At 51.7% G+C, this 27,675-nt stretch overlaps 1 protein-coding gene across 1 annotated transcript; it reads right to left on the reverse strand.

Moving 5' to 3' along the window:
* Positions 1 to 768: 768 nt before the first annotated feature.
* On the reverse strand, positions 769 to 27,675 carry BID (BH3 interacting domain death agonist). The gene is made up of 6 exons (XM_069490456.1): positions 27,614 to 27,675; positions 11,873 to 11,946; positions 7,391 to 7,604; positions 5,501 to 5,640; positions 4,010 to 4,222; positions 769 to 2,436 (listed from the first exon to the last, which is right to left on the reverse strand). Exons 2-6 carry the CDS (start codon positions 11,882 to 11,884, stop codon positions 2,428 to 2,430), a joined length of 588 nt encoding a protein of 195 aa, XP_069346557.1. The 5' UTR covers positions 11,885 to 11,946; positions 27,614 to 27,675; the 3' UTR covers positions 769 to 2,427.

The raw sequence follows: 27,675 nt of genomic DNA on the forward strand, positions 1-27,675 counted from the left end.
TTCTGAATGCACCAGATATCCCACCCGACTTTCAGATATGCCAAGCATCTTTTGGAGAAAGCTTTTTAACAAAGGAATTGCATCACTTGAACAATTCAAATGTTTTTAAAACAGAATGGAAAACACATTCTCTGAATTAAAGTCATCTCTCAAGTACATCCACAAGGATTGTTACCAGGGCAGAATCCACCAACTTCTAGGCTAGGCCTGAGTGGTCACGGCTGGGGCGTGCTCAGGATCACATTTGTTTCTGACACAGTGGAATCTTTTTATAATGTTGGTTTGGGAAGAAGGGATGGCAATCTTGCTTTGTAACCAAGGAAGTACTTTTTTGTACTTGGTCTAGAAGAATTTACACCAATACCTATTACAAACTGTATTAAAATGGCAGCCTACTGTATTTAAGTGAAACAGAAGAAGGTAAAGATGCTGTGAAAGATTAAAAGTATCCTAAGAGGCCAGGGATGGTGGTTCACACCTGTAATCCCAGCAGTTTGGGAGGCTGAGATGGGAGGATTTCTTGAGGCCAGGAGTTCGAGACCAGTTAGCAACACAGTGGTCTCTACAAAAAAGAACATTAGCCGGGCGTGGTGGCACCTGGCTGCAGTCCCAGCTACCTGGGAGGATGAGGCAGAAGGGTTGCTTGAGCCCAGGAGTGATCTGGCAGTGATGCCACTGCACTCCAGCCTGGGCAACACAGCAAGACCCTGTCTCTTAAAAAAAAAAAAAGTATAAGAGTCTTTTGACTCTTTTGACTTGAAATTATTTGCTGTTTTAGAGCTCTTTTCCATTAGTTTTGAGTTGCTGATTAAATTGCTCCTTTTGGAAGAAAATACCTCCCCCTCATGAAACTCTGTAACGACAGATACACGTATGGGTGAGTATGTCTATGTGCGAGTCAACTTGTTTCCATTGTAATATTAATTCTTAAAAAAAAAAAAGCAGCCCATTCCAAAACATTAAAAGTTATAGCATTACTGGAAGATTTATTTCCAAATGGTGGCCTTCGCGTTGCAGGCAGCATCTACTTTTAGTATTTGTAACCTTTCGCCCACATCAGATTGAGACCCAGCCCTAGGACTTAGAGTTGTTTTTCTTTTCTGATGAATCTAAACTCTTGAACAGACATGTTTTGGATAACAAAGTATTTTATTAGTATTTCATTACTCTTGTTCATGCTTCCTCAGAAGCATCGTGTTCACAGTAGCAAGAGCTTCACTGCTGAAGGTAATGTCTGTGATACGGCCCCATGACCCACTGTCAGTTTTAAACTGATTCCTAGGAAATAGCTTATATTTGGGAACAAAAGACCAGCGTTGCATTGTTTATACACCTAAGCTTTTCTTGTTTATTTTGGCACTACCTAAGTGACTTGGTTTTGACTATGTCCCCAGGAAAGGGAGTCCCTTCAGTTGCTGAATTTTAAGAAGTCTAGTTGCGCTCTCATTTTTATGCCTGGAAACCTGTTTCCTCCTGACGCATCTCCGCAGGCAGCGCTGGGCTGAGCGGCGTGACTGGGCACCGAAACTGCAAGCTCTTACCAGGGCGTGTGCAGTGGTTTCCGGTATACCACCAGCTTGAAATTTTAGGAAAAAAAAAAATTTTTTTAAGTGAAGTCTTGGTTTTTTAAAAAGAGAAAAAGTACATTTAGTTACCAGACTTTGGAAACAGTGGTTGACTGTTGGGCCCGTAAATCACCTTCATACCTTTGACTGCCCATAGTTGTTCTCGACTCAAACAAAAGGAAATCAAGTTGAAAAAGTCAAACACCTATGGATGAGGCCGGAACTTCCCATCGTTTGAGTACAGCACTTTAGTCCGGAACCTCTCTGCCATCTGGTTTTCAAACAGGAAAACTGTTGCTTCCTTAGCATTAAGATGTTCCCTGCCTTGAGTGTAATTTTCATTCGTGGTGGGTATGTGCACTTCTTCTCCAAGCCCTGCTCTCCTCAAACAGGACACTGCTTGCTGTAAGACCATCCCCCAAGGTTGTACTTTAATAAACAAATTTTTTTTTTTTACCAAAAAAAAATTGTGTTTTGTTCTTCTTCGGTCTTAAGAATCTGCTTTTAAACTTAATTTTCTCGGCCAATAAATAGTTTCATCTAAAAAAAATTAATTTTCATGTGGGAACCTGTACAGTGGAAATAAGATAAAGGCACAATGTGTAGATTTAGGAAATGCTATGAAACCCATTCAAATATGTGCAAGTTGACATTTTCATTCAAGTGTATTAACGTTGAAATTTCTAAATGGGTCACCAGCTTAAAACATCATTTAAAAATGGCGAGAAATAAATAGCTATTGTCCAGTGCCTGTCTTCTCCAGGGACTCTGCTTATGCGGCCAGAGCTCCATCTCCATCGGAGGCAGGAGCACTGCTGTCACCACGCCAGGTGTAGCCGGTGGCACTTTTGCAGTCATCCACTCAGTCCATCTAGCACAGGAAGGAGAAACGGGCGATCAGCCAGGCTAATTCACAAAAACACATTCTCTGGAGCCCTAAACTCCTTCTATCCCTGCATCCAATTTTTTGCTATGAGGGAGCAGCTGCAAAAACAGGATTTCCAGGTGCTGAGACCTAGCTATGCTCATCTCCCAAATTACTGAAGGCGTCCGGAGCCATCTTAGTGGGTCAGAAGAACCAAGACTCTGTCTCAGCCCTTTGGTGTCTGGTGGGCTGTCAGCACAGACTGCTGTGGGCATCTGGCCCACTCACGCCCCTTGGATGGTGGCTGGGAAAAGCTGTCCAGGAACTCTCAGGCTTACCTCCTTCCGACAGTTCCACTTGGCTTAACACCTGATTTAAGGATTTACATTCATTTTCCTGTTTTTAAAATGCCTGTATAACTGAAGACCACAGCACATAAGGAATACTTTTTTTAGATTTGTCAGTAAATATTAAAAGGGTTATAGTTGCTATTTTATTTAAAAACTAAGGAAGCCTGGCCGGGCGCGGTAGCTCACGCCTGTAATCCGAGCACTCTGGGAGGCTGAGATGGGTGGATCGTTTGAGCTCAGGAGTTCGAGACCAGCCTCAGCAAGAGCGAGACCCCGTCTCTACTAAACATAGAAAGAAATTAGCCGGGCAACTAAAAATAGGGAGGAAAAAATTAGCCGGGCATGGTGACGCATGCCTGTAGTCCCAGCTACTTGGGAGGCTGAGGCGGGAAGATCACTTGAGCCCAGGAGTCTGAGGTTGCTGTGAGCTAGGCTGATGCCACTGCACTCTAGCCCGGGCAACAGAGCGAGACTGTCTCAAAAACAGAAAAAAAACGAAGGAAGCCTGAGTAATGCTTCTAACGTGTCACAAAATCTCAAACATTCCCTAATATTTCTAAGTTTACAGATAATACATCCCCTTAACATCCACTTAAAGTCTGAGACTGAAGCACCAGGGTCTAAGGACTATCTGGCCTGCCTTGGTGGCACTATGACTTCCAATACTCTGGTTACTAAAAGTGACTTTTAATACCCTGGTTATGGGACAGATGTGTTCTGGGGAAGATTTTAGCTTCCCCCCACTTTTTTGACTATTCCTTTTGGTCTCTCCCCCCTTAATCCTTGGGAAGCATGTTGTTTACGAATTCACACTCACTGATTTTGGTGCTGCGGTGAGGGTGACAGCGGCCTGAGGAAGCTTGGCTTCGGCCGCCCAGCCGCTTCCTCCCAGGCTCGCGAGCTCTGCGCACAGCAGGACTCCAGCAAGGGGGCGCGGGGGCCCTCGCCTCCCTCTGGGGGGAGCATGTCTTCAGCATAAAGCTGATAAAGCGCAAAAAGGAGGTATCCTTTGCCACCTCTACCACATAAGCTTTCTTGCTCGTGAAGCCAAAGCCAGGCCTCCCTGCCTGAGCAGGAAGGTCTGTGACAGCCCCCTGGGCGGGCTGCCAGCGGCAGGGAGGGCAGGGATGGGTGTGCAGGGCTCAGGCACGGGGAAGTGGGCACCGGCAGCGGGCAGAGACCACGCGGGCTCAGGGGAATGCCAAGGGGCTGACTTCACCGGTTCTTACGTTTCTGGCCAAGTTCCTCACATAGGTGAGCAGGTTCTGGTTAATAAGATTCACTGTTGTGCGAAAGACATCACGGAGCAAGGACGGCGTGTGATCGGCCACCTTTTTGGCCAGCAGCATGGTCAGCACCAGCGTGGCCTTCTCCTGCTCCAAGTCTGCAGGGCAAGTCTGCCTCAGCTGCTCCACGGCGGTGGCCAGGCGCCCCCTTCTGTCCTGAACAGGGTGAAGACAGGTCAAGACGGAGGGGCACCCAGAACCTGGCTTACCACGTCTTCCCTCTCAAAGGAAAAACACTCCGCAGCGATAAGCACAAGGCAGCATTCAGAGGGAGGCCCTTACTCAGCAGCTCAGGATGCTAAGTATGGAGGAGAAACTATTTTGTTTCCCGAGGCAACGGAAAGGGAAGACGGAGATCCTCCCTGGCGCGGGTGCTCACGGGCCAAACACAAGCTTAGTGTGCCACTGTCAGACACTGAGGGAGTGCAAGGAGCCTAAGTCATTCCCTGCCCCTAAGGCACTTCAACTCGAGAATCAGTTAACTGTCTCCTCTGTGGCCATCTTACTGGCGCAGACCTGAAGGGAGGGGAAGGGTGGGGCACCATGTGACATCCCCCTGCGTGGAAGAGCAGACCAGAGACCGCTGGGCTGGGAAGGACCAAGCTTGTGACTCACGCACAGAATTAAGCTAATGCTGTGGGAGAGGTCTCTAGGCGGAGCCCTGCTCGATGCCTCTGTGCTCTGCGCGGCTGGGGACACCCCACAGGAGGGAGCCCTAGAATGACGGCGCCCTCGGGAGACGGCAGGCTCTACCTGCTGGGACCTGAAGCCCGGCGAAGGTTCGAGGTAGTGAGGGCACCTGCGTTTTCAGTTGGTAGAAGTAAAAGAATGGGACCTCTCTCCCCTCTAAACTCCTGTCACCACAGACATGTATCTGACGGCCTTGGAGTACGTGGCTCTCCTTCCTACAAAGTCTCTTCAGGAGGGACACAGGGCCTTGGGCCAATCTTCTCCCCGCAGCGCCGGGCCAGTGGCAGCTCAGGGAGCAACTGTGCATTGATTACAATCAGGAAGCCAAGAGCACCAGGCTAAAATGTCACTTTTTAAAAAGTGATTTAAAGTTCTCTATGGGCATTTTTATTCAAATCCCTAAAACTGGAGACAGAATAAGTTATCTCTGGAAGAGTCACATGCATACACTTTGTTAATCTTTTTGGAGGCTTTTCTCTCTAAACTCTTGGCTCTGACTTAGGTTCAGTTTTCCTAAATGTCAACTAACTTAATGCTTCTGAGAGACAATTAACCCTGCTTTGACTATTTCTAATTATCTTGTCAAAGCCCCAGATCCAACAGCCATGAACTGAGTCACCTAGCCAGACGCTGGTCTGTCTGCCAGGAGACAGCACAGGCCCTGCTGGTTCCATTGATCACTGAAACAGTCCTCACCCTTCCTACTCACCCCGAAAAGGCACCCGTGTGTCACCCCTCACTTACTTCCTCCAACAGGTTCCGGTTCATAAACTGCATCGCCAGGTGATTCACCAGTCTCGGGGGGACGCTGCGCTCCATGCTGTCCCCTATTTGGGCCAGCTGCCTGGCAAGAGTCTGAATGAGGTCCTCCTCACTTTCAGAATCTGCATGTTCAGGCAGGGGCGGCAGAGACAAGGCAGATTCAGACAAGGGCCCCGACACCCTTACCCACGCTGGCCACCCGCCCAGGGAAAGGACAAAGCCAGCCCTCCCTCCATGGCGCACTGCACCAGGGCCCCATGCTGGCCCCGGGCAGCGGCGACGCAGCGCAAGACTGGCTGAGAATCAGCCCCCCTGAATGCAGACGGGTCGGCCACGCTGGGGCACTCACGGCTGTGGGCACCGGAGGGACGAGCCGGGCAGCACCCAGCTCCTAACAGGCGTCAGCCTCAGGAGCTGTGGGAAAGGCGCCTGGAGCCACCTGAGCCCACCTCCGCCAGGCCCCCTCTCCCGCGTCCCCCCTGCCTGGGCTCCGTCTGCCCGGCCCTCCTCCCAGGCCAGGCCTCCAGCCTGACGCCGCGTGTCCCCCGGGCCACTCATCCACCGCCACGTCCCATGCCCTGCCGCCCACCCCTGCTCTAACCCTCCCTAACCTCCCGAAAGGGGACCCGTGGCTGCCCTTCAGTTCAGAGCCGGCCGGAGGACACGCCGGCTGATTCGCAGGCAGAGCCTCGGCCGGCCTGGTCTAAGCCGGGGTCGGGGCAGAGGCCGCCCCGCGACCGCCAGGGGGCAGTGCCGCCTGCCGTGCCCACACGCCGCGCGACGCCGGGCCTGGCTCTGGGTCCTCGGCATCCCCGCCGGGCTCAGGGTCGGGGCTAGGCAGGGCCGGGATCCCGCGCAGTCTCCCAGCCTAAAATACCCCGACTCCGGCAGCGGGAGTAGGACCCGGCCCGTGCGTGTTCACACAGGTCCTCACGCCATTCTCACGTGCACGGGGAACGCCACCGACCTGGGGCTGGAGCTCAGGACGGCCCCTGTGGCAGGGGCGGGGCGCAGGAAAGGGACAGGAGCGGTGGCGACCTGGAACCACAGGCACGCCCAGGGCAGGACCGCTGGGCAGCACCCACGCGCTGTTTGATTTGGGGCTGGTCATTTACCCTTCTCAGGGCCTCAGTTTCCTCATCTGGAAACGAGGTTCAGAATGCTAAAATGTTCTTCTTATCTTATAGGTGACCACAAGTCATTAGGTACCCCAAGGTAACAGTGTAAGGTGATAGAAGCAAAACATCGAGGCGGATTTCAGCTGACCGGAAGTTGGGCCGGGGCTGCTCAGGGGCACCGGGGTCAGCAGCATCCCCGGGTCAGCAGCATCCCCGGGTCAGCAGCATCCCCGGGTCAGCAGCATCCCCAGTGCGGTGTCGCCCAGGCCCAGTCATGCCCCGGACCCATCAAATCAGAATCCCTGGGGGCTGGACCAGGCACCAGTATTTTTTACAGCACCTCAGCTTCCCGACATTATATAAACCCAAGTTTGAGAACCCCTTGTGTTATATAATCCAGATCAGTGGTTCCGATACAACAATCTGGTTCTATCAGAATTGGGAAATTTGGTAAAAACACTACTTTATATTAGTGCAGACAGGAGAATCAGGGCCAGCACATGAAGGGAGATTCCTGCTCATAGGAGGGAAGAACTTTATAGTAGAGTCATCCAAGAATGGCAGATAATGAGCTCAGCACCCCTGGAGGGAATCAAGGACAGACCAAACCACCACAGGACATACTTATGGTGGCCTGAAACCACAGAGGTACAGACTGGGCCCAAAGCTCCCTTCCGGCCCTCAGGCTCCCCAGATGTTACTGGACAAAGCAAATCCCAGATCTGGGGCAGAGGAGGCAGAGCCAGACGCCTACCTGCCTCTATTCTTTGCACGTGGAGGCGGCTGGCCCTGCTGCCGTCTGTCTGCAGCTCGTCCTCATAGTCCTCCCACAGGTGATCCTGCACAGACAGTTCACAGCCCAGCGCCTGCAGCTCTGTCTGGAAACTGTTGCTGGAGCAGCTTTGGAGGAAGCCAAACACCAGCAAGTCTGTGATGTGCGCATCCTTGAGGCCCGAGCCATTGCTGACCTAGGATGGAAGGGGAGGCAGGGAGACTTGGGGGACCCCGTCCAGGGCCAGAGGCCCTTCCCGCAGCTAAGCTGGCAGAAGGGCTCCAGCATGGCTGGGGCTGAAAGAGTTTCACAGGCCCAAGAGAGCTGAAGAGCCCTGCAGGTTGGAGAGCCCTGCAAGAGGTCTCAGCGGACAGGGGTCGGGTCCTGTGGGTGCCAGAGAGCAAGCTCCAATTCTGCAGAAGAGGATTCGCCTACCATTTGCTGGGCCTCCTGAACACATGCAGCTGGGATGAGCTTCCTGTTGGAGCAGGAAGGTCCCAGACTGTCTTAAGGGAGACAAGCAAATGTCACTGAGATGCCATCCATGTGTTCACCTGCTTCTTTCCAAGCCCCGTGTGCCCTTTGCCAACTTGCACCCACCTTTCCTGGCTATGCTTCTACCAGTCAGAAGCTCTTTTCTTTTCCATAATCTCCTTTGTGGGCCCAGAATGGTACTGGACAAACAGAAGATTTTCAGTAAATACTGGGGAGTGGTAACCACAGCCAAACACTGGCCTTTGGCCAAGCTTGGTTTACTTCAGGGCTGTGTGCCCTTAATCCAGACCCCCCAGAGAGCTGTGAGGATGGGCCTGCCCTAACCCGGCGGGGCTGGGGCTCCCAGGCCCCTGCACTCTCCATCTCCGCGAGCAGCAGCTCGGCCCAGCGTCCGCGCCGTGGGAGCCAGGTGGGATGGCTGTGGCGTGCTGAGTGCATCTGGGGCCGGATTCTTGGCAGACAAAGGGGTAAACCTGTAGCATCCGCAGCTTAGGTGTGCCCAGAGCAATCAAAGGCCTAGGGTGGAAGACGGAAGAACCCAGAGGGCCAGGGATACCGAGATCTGCTCAGATAAATGCAAAACAGACATGCTGGGCTGTCAGTGAAGGCCAGGACAGGAAGATAAAAGTGCAGGCAAAAATTTATTTCTATCCTCTAAGTCCTTAATAATTTTCATTAGAAAAACCAAAAAACGTTTAGAGGGCAAATTGTTTTCAATAAATAAAATGCTTAAAATAAGGTGCCAGGGTATTGCTATTATTGCTATTTAACATTCACTTCCCTAAAGTTCTTTCTGAAAAATGGAAAAGTTTTGTGTAAAATTCTACTGTGTCAAGTCCTTACAATTCCTGTACAGCGAGGCCATGTCGTCCAAGACAGCTTAGAAGCCCAACAACATGTTTCATTCCTGCCTCAAGGAGGTGTCCTGGTTAGGAGAGAAGAAAGGAGGACTGGGGCGGTATCGTCGGGTAAACTATCTCCCAGAGAGAAATGCTCCAGTCCTACTCCACGTACTTATAAATGTGGTCTTGTTGGGAAACAGGGTTTTTGCATACTGGATTAGGGTAGGTACTAAATCCAATGATTAGTATCTTTATGAGAGAAATGAGAGAGAGATTTACACAGTGAGACACAGAGACACGGGGGTCAAAGCACCCCGTGAAGACAGGCGGAAACTGGAGTGACACCCCTACAAGCCAAGAGCCGTGGAGCACTGCTGTGGAGCACTGCTGCAGCCGCAGAAGCCGGGAGAGGGGCCTGGAACAGACCCTCCTTCAGAGCCCCCGAAAGGAACCGGCCCGGACGACACCTTGATTTCAGACTTCTGGCTTCTAGAACCGAGGGACCAAACCTCTGTGTGTAAAGCCACTCTGTCTGTGGTATTTTGTCACAGCGAGGACTTCCTTCTGACCCAGGGGTTGGTACACAGGTACCCAAAGTCTGGATGCAGAGCAGGCTTTCAGGTTCAAGTTCAGTGACCTGTGTCTTTCCCACATAAAATAAAAAGAATAGAGTTGACAGGGAGGGAAAGGAAAGAATTTCACATGTCAGAGGATAGGTCCAGAAGCCTCGGCTGCAGGCAAAGGGAGAGCAGTACGGACAAGCACCTGCAGGGGGCGCCGAAGACGACAGGATTTAATTCCAGGAACAAACAGAGCTTGGGCCTTGCCAAACTTGGAACCACGGCCTTTCCTGATCTTCTAGAGATCCACTTGTGATCAAAGTTGAAATGAATGTCTCAGAAAATGGAAAACGTGATAGCTGTTTATCTTTTTAGATCACAGGGAAAAAATATGTTAAGAGAAATGATCAAGACGCGGGAAGCCCAGCTGGCCGTATTGCAGACTGATTTCATTCTGATGATACAAACTCAGTTCACTGCCCAATATGTGTGATAAACGGGATAACCCTGGTGCCCAAACTTGGCAAAAACAATTGTCTTTGTTTTTCCAAATATCAAAAAACATCAAAGAGGCAGCAGTTGTAAGATGCTAAGAAGTAATATAGGGCCAAATTCTCCATACTTTCTTATGAAAAAAATAGGAACACTGATTTTTAAAAACATTAATATTTCATGTTAATAATATAAGAGTGTTGATTAGCATTTTTAGAAATAGACTGGTAGAGAAAATGTGGCTAGTTGAACAGATACTGGGGAAGGACTCAAGTGCTGATGTAAGGCAAAGGAACGATGGATGAGAAACAGCAAAAGTTGGAAAAATCAGTTGAAATACACCAGTCAATCCAATAGATGTAACTTATTAAAGTCACTAAGAGATAGATTGAATTTCTTGAAAAATTTAAAAAATATATGCCCTTTGAGTCAATCCACAAAAACTCAACACAGAAATGTTGCAATTATAGACATTTTGAATTAAAAAAAAAAAAATCTAAGAATGCTACAACATGGGTGAATACCGAGGTCGCTGTGCTAAGTGAGATAAGCCGGGCACACAAGGACAAATCCTGTCTGATTCCACCTCCATGAGGGGCCGAAAGGAGCCGGATTCCTAGAGACAGAAAGTGGAAGGTGGCGGCTGGCGGGGCTGCTGGTGTTGATGGGGACGGAGCTCCGGTCTGGGAAGAAGGAAGGCTCTGAGGACAGAGGGTGGCGCTGGCTGCATAGCAATGTGCATGTACTTAGTGCCACTGAGCCACACGCTTGGAAATAGTTAAAATGTTAAATTTTATGTTTTGTGTATTTTACCACAATTTTTTTAAAAGCTGGAAAAAAAAAATCAAGGAAAAGTCAGAAATGTCTACAACAAGATGAAAGTTCTGATGGGGAAAAAAGGCAGAACGCTGAAATGTTAGAGAAAATTGCCAGTGTTTCACTGTGAAGCCCAAGTGTGCGGGACCCTGGCAAGTCACCTCACTTCTTTATCTCAGCTTCCTCGCCTTGAAGGTAAAAGGCAAGACACCGGGAGTGATGACACCCACCCTCCCCCACTGACGGGCCTCGGAGGAGCACTGGGAGGGCACGAGAGCGAGGGCTGCACATGTGTGACGGATGGTGGCATCTTAACCTGCGGACGTCGCCAGAATGTGGGAGGAACGACAGCAGCAGGGCAGGGAGGGGCAGGCTCCAGGGCACTGCACACCACACTCTCGCACAGAACACTCTCTTGGACGCCGACGACAGCCCTTTATCAGGACGGGGGGAGCTTCTATTCACGAAGCTAACATCTGCCCTGAGCACACTGTGTCTCGGGCCCTCCAGCCACCATGCTGAAAGCCACTCGGGTCCCACCCTTTTGCAAGGATAGTCCACAAATGCATCCTGAGAACCTGCCAGGTGCCAGGTGCTGCTCCACGCTCGGGCACTGGGGCAATGCAGGGTACCGGTTTACAAAATGCCAAATCACTGGACTCTCGTAGACACCTCCCCCGTGGCTGGTGAGAACAGCAGCTGGCTGGTGCACGCGGTGTGGACACAGGAAAGCCCCAGGGCCGAGCCCTAAAGAGGTTGCAGAACTTGGCAAAGAAGGGACATTAAAAGGCTATATATAGTACATAGACAAAAAAAAAAGAGCTTCTGATTGGATATGCCATAATTTTCTCTCCCAAGATCATTCAAAGTACAGACAAGGAATAGTTTAGGTGGCATCCCGGTGAAAGTGGGGAACAGCCCACAGGACCTCTGTGTGACCCCGCCCCAGAACCTATAGCTTTTCCCTGATCCTAAATCAAAAGCCTGCCGCCCTTCCAGCTGGCCCGGGCACCGCGTGCAGGAGGGGCTGTGTCAGGGCCGTCAGGGAAAGAGCGGGCGGGAACCGGGGAGGGTGAGCGAGCTTGGTTTGTTCCTTCACTATGATCTGGTAAGCGGCAAGTCTGAAGCTCCTCTTTGCAGAGCTGTCGGTTTGGGGCTGGGCGGGATTAGCACGGACGGTCACACACGTGGAGGACAAGCTGACCCTTGGCCACCTTTGTGCCCCCCAAAGGCAATCCTCCAAGGATTTCAGAGTCTACCTCAGAGTCCATGGCGCGGGCAGTGCTGGGCAGCTCCAAATCACTTCTGGTGCACAGGTGTCGCGGTCAGCAGCCTGGAAGAGGACACACACACACACACACACAGGGTGGGTGGCCGCTCCCTGCAGGGACACCCCAGGCCCCCGAGGGAAGAGCCAGGGAAGCCGTCCTGGGCTCTGGCTCAGCGCCACCGCTGCCCCCACCCCCGGCTCCCCTGCACTTCTTTCTTTCTCGACACAGAGCCGTGTGCAGTAGCCCAGGAGCCAGCTCTGGAGATTTCCTCATTCCAGACGCTTGCCCTTGCCCGGGCCCCAGCGCTCCCCAGGCTCAGTCCTGCAGCCTCGGGGCTCAACTCCCTGCTCCCTGCCCAGGAAGACCCTCCGGATCAGGCAAGCAGGACAGTCTGGCTCATGAATTACTTAAAAATAAATATTCACATTAGTTAGTAGATTATTGCTATCACCACTATTCCTTCCAACAACAACAAAACAAACAGCCCATTTCTTCAGGGCGCCGCACTTGACCATCTCTTCTGCTGCGCACAGCTCTGCTGAGAAGCGGGCAGCGTTAATTCTGGCTTCATGGTGAGAAAATAAGGTTTGGGGGGAATTGTCTGAGGTCACAGAACTAGCAAGTGGCAGCCAGGACTAGTAAGTGACCACCCAGCAGATGAGGTCTCTCCGCCGGGCCACAAGGCTTCAGTGGGGAGATTAGAAGGACGTTCGTACATGGAGACCTCCTGTACAACGGTTATTAAACACGAGAATGCACAGGGGACCCTGGAGCAACGCGGGTCTGAACTGCCCTGAGACAGCAAGAGCAGCCCCCGCCCCTGCAAAGGTGACGAGGAGGAGGGACGATGCCTCCCACTCAGTGAACGGTAAATACGTTTCTCTTCTTTATGATTTTCTTAATAACATTTTCTTTTCTCCAACTTACTTTATGGTAAGAACACAGTACATAGTTCATACAACATACAACGTATGTGTAATGGACTGTTTATGTTGCCGGCGAGGCTTCTGGCCAACAGCAGGCTACAGTAGCTTAGTTTTGGGCGAGTCGGAAGTTATATGTGGATTTTGACTGTGGGGATCAGCGCCTGGACCCCCACGCTGTTCCAGGGTCAACTGTATTTGACCATTCCATAAAAGAGTAAAGCCTCCATATACCAAATTAAATAACGCATCATAAACAACTGGCCAGACAAAAGCCATCTGGGAATTAAGTTTAAAAAAAAAAAAGCCCAAACAATGGAAAATATACAACCATTAAAAAGAATGAGAGGTGTGTGTGTGTGTATCAGTACAGAAAGACGCCCAAAACGCTGAACAAAAATTCCCGTAGAACAGTCTGAATAGAATGATTCTACTTTTAAAATGTGTGTGTGTGCGTGCGTGCGTGTGTGGGGTGCGTGTGTGTGTGCATGTTTACATTAGGTTGAACGAAAGGAAACAGGCATGTTGTAAGACAAAACCAAATATTGGCAATTTCATATGGTTCCTGAATACATAGGAAATAAAACACAAACGTAAGAATGGCCAATCAACTGTCTCCAGAAGAAAGGAGGCGGCCCCGGCCTAGGAGCAGAGCGGCTGGAAGGAGGCCGGCACTGATGGAGGTGCACCTCCCCCACAGGCAGCCGGCACCCCCACACTGGGTGCAGTCACTCACTTGGCACTGTCACCTCCCTGTCTGGGGGGCTCCCTTCGGCCTTGGGGATCGTGCACGGCTCGAGGCTGCACCTGGCCCTCCCCGGGCAGTTCCGAAGAGCCCACCCCACGGCTGGGTGTGGCTGTGCATTGAGGAGGAACGGGCCAGCTGCAAAGGCCTCCTGTGTGTGGCCATTCGGGGACACTCTGGGACTCTGGCTGCAGGGCCATCCGGGAGCCCTCACAGGGCACCAAGACAAAGGACAAAATGGAACACACCCCTTGGAATCAGGTCACAGAAGCCCAGCCACCTGCCCAGAGCCACTGCCAAGGTCACGGCACAGTGCCCCAGAGCCCTGGCCTCTGCCTCAAGGCCCAGCGCCCCCTCCCCTCACCACCACGTTCTTCTAGAAGCGGCTTCCGAAATCTATGTGGGGGCAGGTTTACCTGTCAGCCCAGCACTAACGTGGCAACTCACGTGAACGTGTGAACTTCCTTCCTTCCAGACGCACACACACATCCGCATCTGCATGCAAACCTGTGGCCATCTCCTCCCTTCAATGAAGTCTTCCAGAACATTCTAGCATCTATGTCTTATTGCAGTGGTTCTCAACCAGGGGTGATTCTGAGCCCCAGGAAATATCTGGCAACGTCTAGAGACATTTTTGGTTGTCACCAAAAATGGTGGGGGCGGTGGGGAGGGTGCTGCTGGTGCTCAGTGGCCAGAGAGCAGGGACACTGCGGAGCACCCTAAGGTGCACGGGGCAGCGCCTCAGCTAACCAAGCCCCAAACGGCTGCCGGAGCTCAGAAGCCTGTTCTGGTGTGTGTGTAAATGCCAAAATGCAACTAACCCCCTATTGTTGGACATTTGTGTAGTTTAAAAATTTTCACCATTAAAAATAGGACTGTAATGGATACCTTGTGGGGCATTTGCCCATTAAATCCAGAATGGACGGGATGACAGATGTGAACACACGGTGTGCCAGTCTGTGCACAGGCCTCAGGGCAGCCGCCAGAGAGGACAAGAGTAAGAGCAGCTCCCCTGGGCTGTGCCCTCGAGGTCACACAGCCTGCACCTGGGGACGCCGCACCCTGGGGACCCCACACCCACATGAACTCTTGGCAGCTCTCTTCCCAGGGCCACGGGAAGCCATAACCCCCGCCTCGCCTCAGAACAAGGTCACCAGGGTATTCACAGCCAGGATCTCACCAGCCACTTTATGTTTTGTCTTCCCAGTGGCTCGAGGACTCTGCGGGGCAGGGATGGCAAGTGTTACCACTAATGACAAAGACCCAGCAGCTACTCTATGAACACCACCCAGACGCACCAGGCTGGCTCTGCGGCCTCCTCTCGAACCCTCACAACATCCTTGCCAAGAAGGCACATCTGCCCTAGGTTTCAGAGACAGGGCTGTGGCTCAAGAGTGACCAGGGAGGGCAGGGGACACCTCAGCAGCTGCAAATGCCCAAGCTGGGGGTGTGGGACAAGTCACAGCCCACCCCAGGCCCACTTCTCCTGAGTAAGACCAGCAGATAACAGATCGCTCAAGTGTCTACTCAGACTCCAGTCCTGCCCCCTTTTTTATTTTTATTTTTTAGAGACAGGGTCTCACTCTGTTGCCCGGGGTAGAGTGCAGTGGTGCCATCATAGCTCATCGCAACCTCAAACTCCTGGGCTCAAGTGATCCTCCTGCCTCAGCCTCCCAAAGAGATGAGATTACAGGCATGTGCCACTGAGCCTGGCCTAGCCCCTCTTTCTGAAGCCCCAGAGCCTCCCTCACACCCTGGAGGCCAAATGTCCCTGAAAACCTCACAGGTCACAAGAGGCCCGCCCAGCCCCCTCCCACACAGTGGTCAGGGTGGAGGTGCAGCCACGCCAGGGCAGAGCAGCGCAGGTGCTTCTGGGAGGATAAGGTGTTTTGGAGGCTGAAGCCTGCACACAGCAGCTCCCTCCTTGGTCAGCATGTGGTCATTCCTGTGCTCCTGGTCCCATGTGTGGGTGACAGCCGACTCACTGAATTTCTTAAGTGACAAATGAATGGCACTGTGTTCCCTCCATCACCACACCCACCTCCTAAGCACCCCAGGGACCTTGAGGTCACCCTCACACTGCCTGGGAGGCACACTAGACGGACGCTGGGAGAGCCCAGCCCACTCACTCCTCCTCCAACAGACATGCTGGGCTCATGGGACCCCCAGGCCCTGCCCCAGGGAAGCTTATTTACAACAAATATATTGTTATACATGTGATGAACACCGGGAAAGCAGGCATGTGCTACTCTAAGAACCAGTCAGTCATCAACCCATCCACCCAGCACTCACAGGCCTGCCGGGTGCCTGGCACCAAGCAAAGCGCCAACCCGGGGACGTGAAGTCAGTGACCCAGGCTAGGACCCAAAGTGCCCTCTGGGCCTGTGGCTCAAGAATGCCCAAGAATTAACCAGAAAAGCAGAGGGCAGGCACTTCACTTTTCTGGGCTGTGGTGTTATCATCAGAAAAGTGATGGGTCTGGAGAAGGTGAATTTCCTTTTGTTTTTTTTCTTCTTCTTCTTAAATGAACACACGTTAAAGATCTTATATAACTCACTAACAATAAGATATTAAAACCATTCAGAGTCGTCAAAGAAATCAGAAATGAATTTACAACCCGATGCAAAACTGGCCAACATGGACAAGGCAATAATCAACTGCATTCCCCTGGGCAAAGCTCATCTGCATTTCCGCGGACAAAATCATTTGTATTATTAATATCAGTTTTCTAGCACTTACAGAGTTATAAAATAGCTCAAAGATAATGAAAGGCAGAGAAAACCTAAAAGAGTGTGCTTTATTTGCCCGTTTCAGAGTTTTCCCCAATTTTTCCTGACAGCCTTTCTGCCTGTGAGAATCATCTCAAAGATATTCTTTAATACAACAAAAGGGCTGGACTCATTAGACCGATCATTTACATAGGTGCAGCAAGAGTGTTAAGTGACCAACTAAGCCTCTTACGTTTCTTTTGCAAATTTAGAGCCATGCGGTACTGAACAATTACGAAGGCCACAAAATCTACTTCTGCCTGGAAGTTTTCATGAGGAATCTTAGGTTGGGCTTTGAAAACCGTCTGTTACTTGCTCCACCGAGGGCAGGAAACCAAGCCTGAGAAGTTCCACTGGGTGCCTGCAAGCGTGAGGGAACGCCCTGTGGAAACGGACGGAGACCACCCCGGGGAGAGAAGCAAAGGCTACGCACTCAGGGCAGAGACCCCAAGGCGGGCAGAGCAGGGGGGGCTCCAGGTGCCCTGATGGGGGCCCTGGCCTGGGGAGGCTACAGGTGGTCTCCTGCTGACTGATGAGGGGGCACATCTGGCTTTCTCTCGTTGGCCCCAAGTTGGAAGCAGAGAAATTAGGAAAGCTGTCAGTTCATCAAATCCTGGCCATTTGGGGCTGACAGTCGAGCAATCGCTGCACGGCAGCCTGGCCGCCCACTCCCACGAGCCCGCCCTCAAGGGCTGCCCTCCCGGCGGCTGCTCGGTGTAGACAAGGGTGGATCTCTGGGCCAGGCACGGCAGGCTGTGGCGCAGAGTTCTGTGTTTACGTAGGTCCAGCTATGGTCCATTTACATATTCGCTCTCTTATCTCTCTTACTCGGGTGCCTCAAATATCTTAAGTTCCCAGGCCCGCCAGGAAGGACCTGTGAGCCAGGGCCCAGGCCAGAGTTCCCGGGAGGGCCCTGCCGGCCCCACAGAGTCAACCTCAGTTCCTTTAGAAGCGCTTGTCACAGCTGATCACGTGAGCATCGTTCACAAATGCAACATTCAGGTAAGGCTCTGCTTACTCTAGGCATTTGCCCAATTCTATTTTAGTTGTTTTTTCTTTTTAAAGGGCACATACGGCTGTTGCTCAAAAAAATCAAACGTAGAATTACCACTTGACTTAGAATTCTGCTTCTGGGTACAGCCACAAAAGAACTGGGGGCAGGGCCTTGGAACAGGCACGTGCACCCCGACGTTTATGGCAGCAGCACTCACGACAGCCGCAGGCCAGGCGCAGCCGGCCGCCCATCCGCGGATGAATGGAAAGATAAAGTAGGGCATCTGCGTACAGTCGGACGGAAGGGAGTCCTGGCACATGCTACCGCGTGGTGAAGCTTGAACACGTTATGCCAAGTGAAACAAGCCAGTCACAGAAGGACAAATGTTGCGTGATTCTACTTCCAAGAGGCACCCGGAGTCGTCAGGTTCACAGAGACCAGAACGTAAAATGGTGGCTGCAGGGGCTGGGGGGGTGGGGTTGGGGGGTTCGTGTCTGAGGGGCACACAGTTTCACCTTATAAAGATGAAACAGTTCTGGCGATGGAGGCTGGTGACGGCTGCACGACAATGGGAATGCGCTTAGTGCCACCGACCCGTACACTTAAAAATGGTTACATCTATTTTACCACAATAAAAATACAAATTTAAAAAATGACAGATTCTTCTTATTGAACCTATGGAAATAACTGTCACCACCAAAATAAGGAGACTTGGTAAGAATGGTGGGGGGGGGTGTCAGTGAGAAACAGGTATCATTTAAAAATGCTTTATTTCCATTGACCAGAGCAAGAGCCTACTAAACTGTTAGGGGTTACATACAGCTAACGAAAAAGAGGGGCTTCCCTCATATCTCTAGAAAATAGAAATTATTAATAAAACATCAGCAGTGTTCCAAGCCAATCACCACAACACAACGTCCCTGAGCAGCTGGCTGGGCGCTGTGTGAACCCCGCCCTGCGGGGTAGGAGCCGCAGTCTGCTTCCAAACTAGGAGCCCTGGAACTCCGGCCCCCGGCCCCGGTGTGGTCCGAGACGTGCTGAAAGTCTGGACTCCGAATGATCACTCACTCAAAGCAGCTCTCACTCTGTCCTTTATGGAACCCCTAACTCATCTATGGATGACAGAGACTTACCGGTTGAGATTCATTTTTTTCTCCAGCCAATAATATAAGATGGAAGAGAATTCAGTTCTCTTTGGGGTATGGTACATGCCTATTTCATAACAAATTTGGTCAGTTCCCTCTGAGAATGAAAATGTATCACATACAGCAAGGGAGGGCGCTGACACGCAAGGAACTTCCCATACAGCCCACGACTTGTGGAATATTTATAGTGATAACATTTTACCTATACAAACTTAACCAAGGGAAGCCCCAACCAGCATCTCTTCTGATTTGACAATTACTCTTTCTGTGCAGCAATTAAAATAGTAACACTTAAATCTAACTATTTTATAATATATTTTTCCTTTTATAAGGTGAATGACCAAAAAATCTTTGTGACTTTCCAGGGGCACTCTGGGAAGTCTCAGTAATAGTTTTAGATGTAAAACACCCTGAAAATTTTTTTCCCTAGACTTAGGGTCCAATCTTCAGAAAGCAACATCAGAAGTGTTGTCAGAGGTAATCTGGACATACAATTAAAGTAGGATCACGGGTGCCCGAGGGACAAGACTTGGCAAGTGATCCTCCTGCCTCAGCCTCCGGAGTAGCTGGGACTACAGGTCCCCAAACCACACCTGGCTATTTTATTTTTTTAATTTGTTGTAGAGATAGGGTCTCACTATGTTGCCCAGGCTGGTCTCTAACTCCTGGGCTCAAGAGATCCTCCCGCCTCTGCCTCCCAAAGTGCTGGGATTACAGGCGTGAGTCACCACACCCAGCCAGACTTGGTTATCTATTAACGAAACTAACAGACCTTTACTCTTTCATAAGTGATGAACCTTTGTTCTTTGTTTTTCACCCTTAAATAATCAAGAATGTAATAAAGTCAACATAAAGTACCAAAAACTATTCTGCTATGCAGAACCTCTTCTATCACAGTGGATTACACAGGAAGTCAAGAATAATCTTTCATTTTGAAGGCCCAGGCATTAGTGAGTAAATCAAGAAAACAAGACCACCAAGGCAACAAACCTCACTGAAACCATGGTACTTCAGAGCTTTTCAGACTTGGGTATTATGAACTACAGCAATAAAATTCACTTTCTAAGTTTTGTCCTTCACTTTTTTCTTTTTTTCATATTCTAGAACACACTGGTAAATCACTTTAGAACAGAGTGTGGTCCAAGAAATCCCAGCGTACCTGAGACCCTGTCAGAAGATCCGTGAGGTAAAAATTCTTTCATAATAACAATAATCTTTTCTTTCTCTCTCATTCGTTCATGAGGGTACAGTGGAATTTTCCAGAGGCTAGATGATACAGATACTGCAATAGATGGAGAATCCAGATATCTTCTATGTAGTCATTTAAGAGATTTATAAAAAAAATCAAGGCCGGGCGCGGTGGCTCACGCCTGTAATCCTAGCACTCTGGGAGGCCGAGGCGGGTGGATCGCTCGAGGTCAGGAGTTCGAGACCAGCCTGAGCAAGAGCGAGACCCCGTCTCTACTAAAAAAATAGAAAGAAATTATATGGCCAACTAAAATATATATATAGAAAAAATTAGCTGGGCATAGTGGCGCATGCCTGTAGTCCCAGCTACTCGGGAGGCTGAGGCAGGAGGATCGCTTGAGCCCAGGAGTTTGAGGTTGCTGTGAGCTAGGCTGACGCCACGGCACTCACTCTAGCCCGGGCAACAGAGTGAGACTCTGTCTCAAAAAAAAAAAAAAAAAAAAAAAAAAAAATCAAATAATGCTGTTCTCAATAAAAATGTTTTGTTTTATAAAATATAGCTTAAAAATATACTTATGCTAAATAATTTCACACATTTCAAATGAATTGACAAATATTTTTAAATTTTTGTTTTAATTCTAACATAGAAAATATCAATAGATAAAACCCATTTAATCAAGAGCTTTTTGGTTCCTTAATAATTTTTATGTATAAAAGGATCTACAAAAAGCTTGAGAAATGTTGCTTTGAGAAAAAAAAAAAACCTATCCTTTTTCTTTGAAAAATAAAAGTACATACACAACTGTTTTTCTCCATCACCCATATTAATTATAACTTTCAACCCAAATTACTGATTTCTTTCACAGAGACCTGGGGGTTGATATTTGAGAGCTGTGTGTCAGAAACAAGCATTTTAGCAGATGCTCATGCACACATGTGTAACACAACTTTTTACAGCCACATGAGTCCCCTTCATACTTTCTCAAAGAGGAAAACATTATTTAGCACCGGCCAAAATATGGCCTCTTTCAGTATTCTGTCTCACTTGGAAATTAGGTATGAGTACAAGGATTGCACAGTAATTAACTCAAGTTAATATCAGTCCAAGGTTTTAAGTTACCTAAGCTTTATCTTGGAATACTGTTAAAATAATCAAAATAATGATTTAATTTAGCTGCCCACAAATTCATATGTTTCATAATCTTAAACAGTATGTAAGAGTAATATTAGCTGATTTGATAAGTAAACCTGTGGAAGTTTAGGGAGAAAAAAACTAAGTAGAATAAAATGTACACCTGTATTATATTTAATACTGATAAATTAAAGACATACCTTTTTTAAGACCCAACTTACTAATTCAATCTCATTTGCCAAAGATTTACCTTAATATTGTTAATTTGGATTCTTAGAACATTTCTGAATTTGTTTCTGAAAGAAGAATTTTTTTTAATTTAAAGTCTAGTGCATTTAAATTACTAGAAATGCAATTTTCTTATTTTCTGGAAATCTTAGAAGTATTTTTATATAAGCCAAACACAGACCAATCAGAACAGAGTTCTTCCAATTTAACACACTTCATAACCTAGCCCAAGGACTGAAAACATTTCTTTCACTTCACATAATGAGAGGCAAAGCCTGAATTACAGACACAGAGAGCTTCCAGCACCTGTTCTACAACTTCAGCTCCAAGTCAAGAGTAAACACAGCAACACAAAATCTCACTGGTCCAGATGTCAAAGCTATTCTTCCTGGGGGGCACAAAATTCTACGTTGAATTGAGCAAGAGACTAAGGACACAAAGAAAAAAGTTCAACAATCCAGATTCTCGGTCATCTCTCTCAACAGAAAATACATGTCATCCATCTATAAAGATGACCTAATGCTGAGACCATAAACCAATCCTCAATCATGGATGCCACCAACAGGCGTAATTTACCTACCACGTGCACACCAGAAACCAAACACAAAATCAGTAGGGGGGCCGGGCGAGGTGGCTCACGCCTGTAATCCTAGCACTCTGGGAGGCTGAGGAGGGAGGATCGCTCGAGGTCAGGAGTTCAAGACCAGCTTGAGCAAGAGCGAGACCCCGCCTCTACTAAAAATAGAATGAAATTATCTGGACAGCTAAAAATATATATAGAAAAAAATTAGCCGGGCATGGTGGCGCATGCCTGTAGTCCCTGCTACTCAGGAGGCTGAGGCAGAAGGATCGCTTGAGCCCAGGAGTTTGAGGTTGCTGTGAGCTAGGCTGACGCCATGGCACTCCAGCCCAAGCAACAGAGCAAGACTCTGTCTCAAAAAAAAAAAAAAATCAGTAGGGGTTGGGGGGGGCTGACAGAGACAGAAAAAAACAGAGAAACAGAGTCAATGAAGTTCCATTGCTGCTTGGAATTCACCTCCGTTAGCCAAGAAAAGACCATGTGGATCCACTGGGCAATTCTACTCCTAGGTACACACCCGAGAGAAAGGAAAACACATGTATGTCCACAGAAAATCATGTACATGAACGTTCCTAGCAGCATTATCCATAATAGCAGACAAAGGAGAAAGACCGCAAATGCTTATCAACTAATGAATCAATAAACAAAATGTTACTTGGCCATAAGACGGGATGAAACACTGGTCATGCTACAACACGGATGACCCTTGAAAACATCATGCTAAGTGAAAGAAGCCCGTCGCCAAAGGCCACGTAGTGTGTGATTCCACTGACCTGAAAGGTCAGCGCAGGTGAGCCCAGAGACAGAAGGCAGATTAGGGCCGGGGAGGGAGGGTGAGGGTGACTGGTGATGTGGATGGGACTTTTTTCTGGGGTGTTGAAATGCTCTAAAGCTAGATTGTGGTGACGGTTGCAAAACTCGGTGAATATACTAGAAACCACTGTACACTTTAAATGGGTAAATTTTATAGTATGTGAAATACATCTCAATCAAATGGTTTTATAAAAAGGCAGTCTGAGGGAGGGTGGCATGAAGAGGTGGGGTAACTGGGGCCACCCCTCAGAGGCCTGCAGCTCTACCCTGTCCCTGCAGGTCCCCGATCCCTCAGGCCTCCCTGACCTCGGGTCTCCTACCTCCCTCCGCTGCCCAAGTCCTGGGCTTCTGAGTGGGAGACAGGTGTCCCAGAATGCCCAGGGGAGCTTTTGTCCCACTGCCTCACCCTGAACTCTTCACAGAGCTTCATCACCTAGAAGAAAAGGGCTGTCATCAAGGCCAAGGCAGAGCCCCAGAACCAGGGCAGACCTGGCTGTGCCCACACTGTCCCTGGGCCAGGGCTAGTGAGACACTAGACCCAGCAGGAGGGCAAGGACGGCCAGCACACCTGGACAGAAGGGCCTGCGCAGGCCACAGTCCTCCTGCCTCCCGAGTCCTGGCAGGAGTCCCTTCCCTCATCCACGGGAACGGGTAGGCTGCTGGCATGTGAGGATGGAGCAGCCCTCGCTTTAGTACCCCAAGGAGCTGCTGGCGCCACCAAGCACCCCATGCTCAGCTCCCTGGTCAGCCAGGTCAGGGATTTGGGGGTAAGTGTCCCTAAGGTTTCTGGGAGATCCCCAGGGGAGAACAAGGCTATTGGAGAGGCAGAGACACCCGGGGCCAGGACTGGTCTCACAGCCAGGACTGGTCTCTCGCTGTCTGGAACTCAGGCAAGGTCAGGCTTAGGGGCAACGGGAACGAGACAGCCACCAGGCCACTCTGAGAGGCTGAACTTCCCCCAGTCCTCCCCGGCCTCAGAGCAGCACGCGCCCCTCCCAGGACAGGGCGAGGAAACACCAGCTAGGAGGTTCCTGGAGAATCTCCAGTTGAGGTGAGTTTACCTTCCCAATTCCAGGGCGCAGGGTGGTGCTGCGCCGGGTTGTGGTCCCTCCACCCACCCCCAAATGTAGAGGCAGCCACGCCCAGAGGGGACAGTCCCACACTCGTGACCTCTGGCACCCAAAGCTCAGGGCTCCCCAGTGGATCCCCTTCCTGTCTCCTAGGAGGCACCTGCCTGCTGCCAGCGTTACCTTCTGATGCCAGGTCTGGCATCACAGGAGGCAGCTCTGTGTTGACACCACGATTGCAGAGCCACGCCACGTGTGTGTGTGTGTGTGTGTGTGTGTGTGTGTCACCCACCCGCCAACTGGCCTTCTGCCTTCACTGACACAGGACCAGAGTTCCTGGTGACAGGTCATGCTCCTGGAGGGATGCATGTCTCCTTCCTCCGGGGCCTTCGTGCCGCGGGCCCTCCCACCCCATCTGCTTCCCGGGCCTCCTCCCTGGCCGGGCTCTGCTCCTGTCCTGCCCTCCTGCTGCCCAACCCTGGGCCTGGCCATGGTTCGGCCACTTAAAGAGGGTCTTCTCTGTCTCTTTGGCTTGGACGGGTGAGGGGGGTGGAGATCACAGTAGGAGATCCTGGGACACAGCCCCACCCAGGACCCAGGGCTTTGGTCACCTGAACACTTGCCAAGACACGAGCACATATGAGAGAAACTCCCACCACCATCAAGGTTTCACATCTGTAGAACTTCACAGAATGAATGTGTGTATAGTTATGCAAATTAAACCAGACGCAGAGGTGCCCGGCACAAACACAGGAACATCACCGCTAGCCTCAGGTAAAAGCTCCTGGCAAGGTGACGGTTGGGGTTAGATGCAGCACGGTGCCCTCCCCCCCCAACCCCCACAAGCCGAGCCGGTGACCATGAGGAGGCCACAGCTTCCCTCTCCTCCCTCTAAAGAAAGGGGGTTGTCAAGCAAGTGAGGAGGAACCACCCCACTGCCCACAGCCGCTGGCATGGAAGGGGACTCACTTGCAGACGGGGATCCCGCCAGACCAGGTGGAAGCCTGGGCAGAACGTTCTGCAGGAAGCTCCCTGCTGATCTTGACCCCGAGCCCGACTGAGCCCCAGACCAGAATAGGACCTCTCCCCACTTCTGTGCAGCCACTCCCAGGCCACAGTCACCACTGGGGCCACCCACGCCTTCCACCAGGGCAGCACCCTCTCTCCAGTTCCTGAAAGCAACCACTCCCTTGTAGGGCTGGCCTCCGGCCTCCCACCTCCACCTCCACCCCCACCAAGCTGATGAGATTAAAAAATCTCCATTTGCTTCACCACGGGGAGGGGGTAATTTAAAATAAACCACTTCCTCATTTTCTGAGTTGGTAGCTTCTTTCACAGGAAAGGACCCTGGAAAGAGGCACCCAAAAGGCCAACCAAGACTTCAATTTGCGAGGCAGGAGCACCTCCAGAAAGTGGCTGCTGTGCATTCATTCAGATGGTCACGCTCACGTCTTCCGGAAACTTCTCCCCTGGGACCACGGTGGGCAAGACGAGAGCAGAAGGGACAAAGACTGCGGGGAGTGGGACCGTGGAGCCTGCCAGGGCTGGGTCTTGGGGAGAAATCCCACCAAGGGGGTCCTGGGCACGGCCTGAAAGCTTCCTCCCCTCCCCGGGCTGGCAGGGAGGCGCCACAGAAAGGCCTCTCCGCTCCTCACCCCCTAAGCCCCCGGCCTGCCAGGGTGCAGGGAATGGAGCGGCGAGCCGCTGGCAGTCCAGACAGCGCGTGCCACGGTCACAGCTGAGAGTTTGGACACTGACTCCCTCAGATGTGACCCCGGGCAAGTTACTCAACCTCTCCTTGCCTCGGTTTCCCCATCTGAAGAACGGGGATGCCAACCTAGTCTCTGTTTACTGTGATGTCCAAACAAGCTAATCAACACCCACAAAGCCCTCTGTGTGTATCTGGCCCACAGGAAGCTCAGCTGGTGACAGCTGGTCATCACTGTTCTCTCTGGTCGAGATTAGCTGTCTTCCTCAGAACTGTCACTGGCTTGGGGACGGCCAGCCAGGTGTGGTAGCCAAGGAACCGCTAATCGGAATCTGTGCATGTGAGGCCCATCGGGGCGGGCAGGGCCAGCCCCTCTCAGGGACACTCCGGGCCTGCACTGCCCTCCAGAGCCCAAGCTGGCAAACGGCGACCAGACCAGCAACCACAGAAAGCACTTCCAGCTGCCACAGCTCTAGAGTGAGGCTTCTCATCCGCCGTCCAGAGCTGGTACCCTGGGCACCAGCAAGACGCACACGGTCCTGGACAGTCCAAAAACCGGCAGTTACAGCCCCTTGTCCAGTCTCCAACCGCACCCCCCCCCCCACACACACACACTAGAGAGAACGTCACTCCCTGCCCTTCCTCCTGGCCAAGACTCCTGCCTGGAAGCTCTGTCATCAAACAGCCATCCCCTCCATCTGCCCTCATCCTTCCTTCTGAGTCCAGGGGCCTGGGCACTGCTGGGGCTCCTGGGCAGGCCTTTCTCATTCGCAATGAGTGGAAACTCAGCTCCTCCAATCAGCCTACTGGGTCAGCTAAGGCTGTGAGGAATCCTGGGGCAAGGCCTCCAAGCAGGTCATGCAACGCCCCTTCCCACCTAGGCACCCCCAGCACTCCCTTACCACCCTGAGTGCACGCCCCGTCTTCTCTATCCAGCAAACTCCTATTCATCCTTCAGAGCCCACCTGATAGCCTGGCCTTCTCTGCCTGTCCCATCTAATCTCTGCGACAGAACTAACGACAACTCACCCCGTGTTACCAGAGCAATTTGCACCAAACACAACCAAAGCCTGCAATCCATCATATTAGTCACCCGTTTTCATCTCATGAGCCCGGCGCCCAGCCTGTGAGATGCCGCCTTTAAGCTCCGGCCAGGAAGTGCTGACTGCCTGGGCGGGAGGGGAGAAGAGGAGGGCACACACACTCTGGGCTGCAGGTAAAGGCTTGGCCAGTGTCCTCTGCCCGGCTGTGCCTCACTAGAGTGCTGCCATCCAAACTCCTGAAGCCAGAGGATTCTCCCTCCCAGTCACCTGCCAGCTCAGAGAATGTGGTCTCAGTCAGGGCTGACTCCCAGGGGTTGCCCCCAGGTGGCCCAGCCCAGCCTGCCCGTGCAGAGCCTGCCAAGCGCCTGGTGGGTGGAGATGGAATGTGGAAAAACCGTATCCTTCTGCAGCTCCCCCAGCTCCCTTCCGCACAGAAAGACCAGCGGGGAGGCTTGAGGGGCAGAGGAGACCCCAGGCAGGGCAGGGCAGGCAAGCGGGGCGGTGGGAGCGGCAGTTGCCTGGGAAGGGGAAGAGCTCTGGGCGGGTCTATCTGCTCCTCACCAGCCCCCTAAGCTGCCCGGGGAAAGCCAAGCCATCCCAGAAGGCCCAGGCCCACACGCCACTCTATAGAGGCCTTCACTGTTTCCTCCAGCCGTCCCCTCACTGCCACCACCAGCCCCATCATGACCCCAGCACCAGCGGCACATTCAGATCTGTTGGAAGAATGAATACATAAACTCTTGCCAGTCCAGCCACCTGGTTTCAGGGCTCTGCAGCCATTCAACAAACTGTTTTCTACCACAAGCCAGTACGGCACGTAATTTCAAACTGTTGGAAGGCATGGAGAGTGCCACGCTTGCTTAGCATGAGCTCGGAACGGCCACTCCGAAGCTGCACACCGAGGAGCGGCAGGTGTCTGCAGGCGCGGGAAAGCGCCCTGGACCGAGTGCAAGGCCTGCGTCTGGGCCGGGGTTCCGGTCCGCCACGCAAAGGTTGTGGCCCCAACCGGTCCCCTCCGTCGGGTTCCCATCTCGGGACTTGGCCCGCGGCGGGCACCCGGGTGTCTGCGGCCTCGCTGCCCCCCTGCGCTCCGCACCCCCGCCCCGCGGCCGCGCGCCGACCGAGGCCCACGTGGAGAGCAGGGCACGAGCCCTCCCCGCCTCCCAGGGGCGCCTCCGGCAACCGGAGCCGCGAGGAGGGCCCCGGCGGGCGGGCGGGGCGAGGCTCGGGCCCGGGACTCCTCGCGGCCGCGCCTCCCTCCTCCGGCTCCCTCTGAGGCGGGGCGGTCCCGAGCGGCCTGCCGAGTCCGCGCCCCGGCGGGCAGGGGTGCCGAACCCGGGCTCCGCACTGACCCAGGACGGCGCGGGCGGGAAGCGCGGCCGAGCGGCTACTCACCCGCTCCAGCCGCGGGCGGGGAGGCGGGTGCGGCGGGCCCGGGCGCAGGAAGGCGAGCGCTG

The sequence above is a fragment of the Eulemur rufifrons genome, chromosome 16, assembly GCF_041146395.1.
Source record: "Eulemur rufifrons isolate Redbay chromosome 16, OSU_ERuf_1, whole genome shotgun sequence".
Taxonomy (NCBI): Eukaryota; Metazoa; Chordata; class Mammalia; order Primates; family Lemuridae; genus Eulemur; species Eulemur rufifrons.

What these genes read in the sequence shown, in the direction of transcription:
- BID (XM_069490456.1), bottom strand. An exon ending in CGTGCAAAGAATAGAGGCAG is followed by an intron (nt 5,641 to 7,390) that starts GTAGGCGTCTGG and finishes CTGAACATGCAG; the next exon opens with ATTCTGAAAGTGAGGAGGAC. An exon ending in ACCGGAACCTGTTGGAGGAA is followed by an intron (nt 4,223 to 5,500) that starts GTAAGTGAGGGG and finishes CACCCTGTTCAG; the next exon opens with GACAGAAGGGGGCGCCTGGC.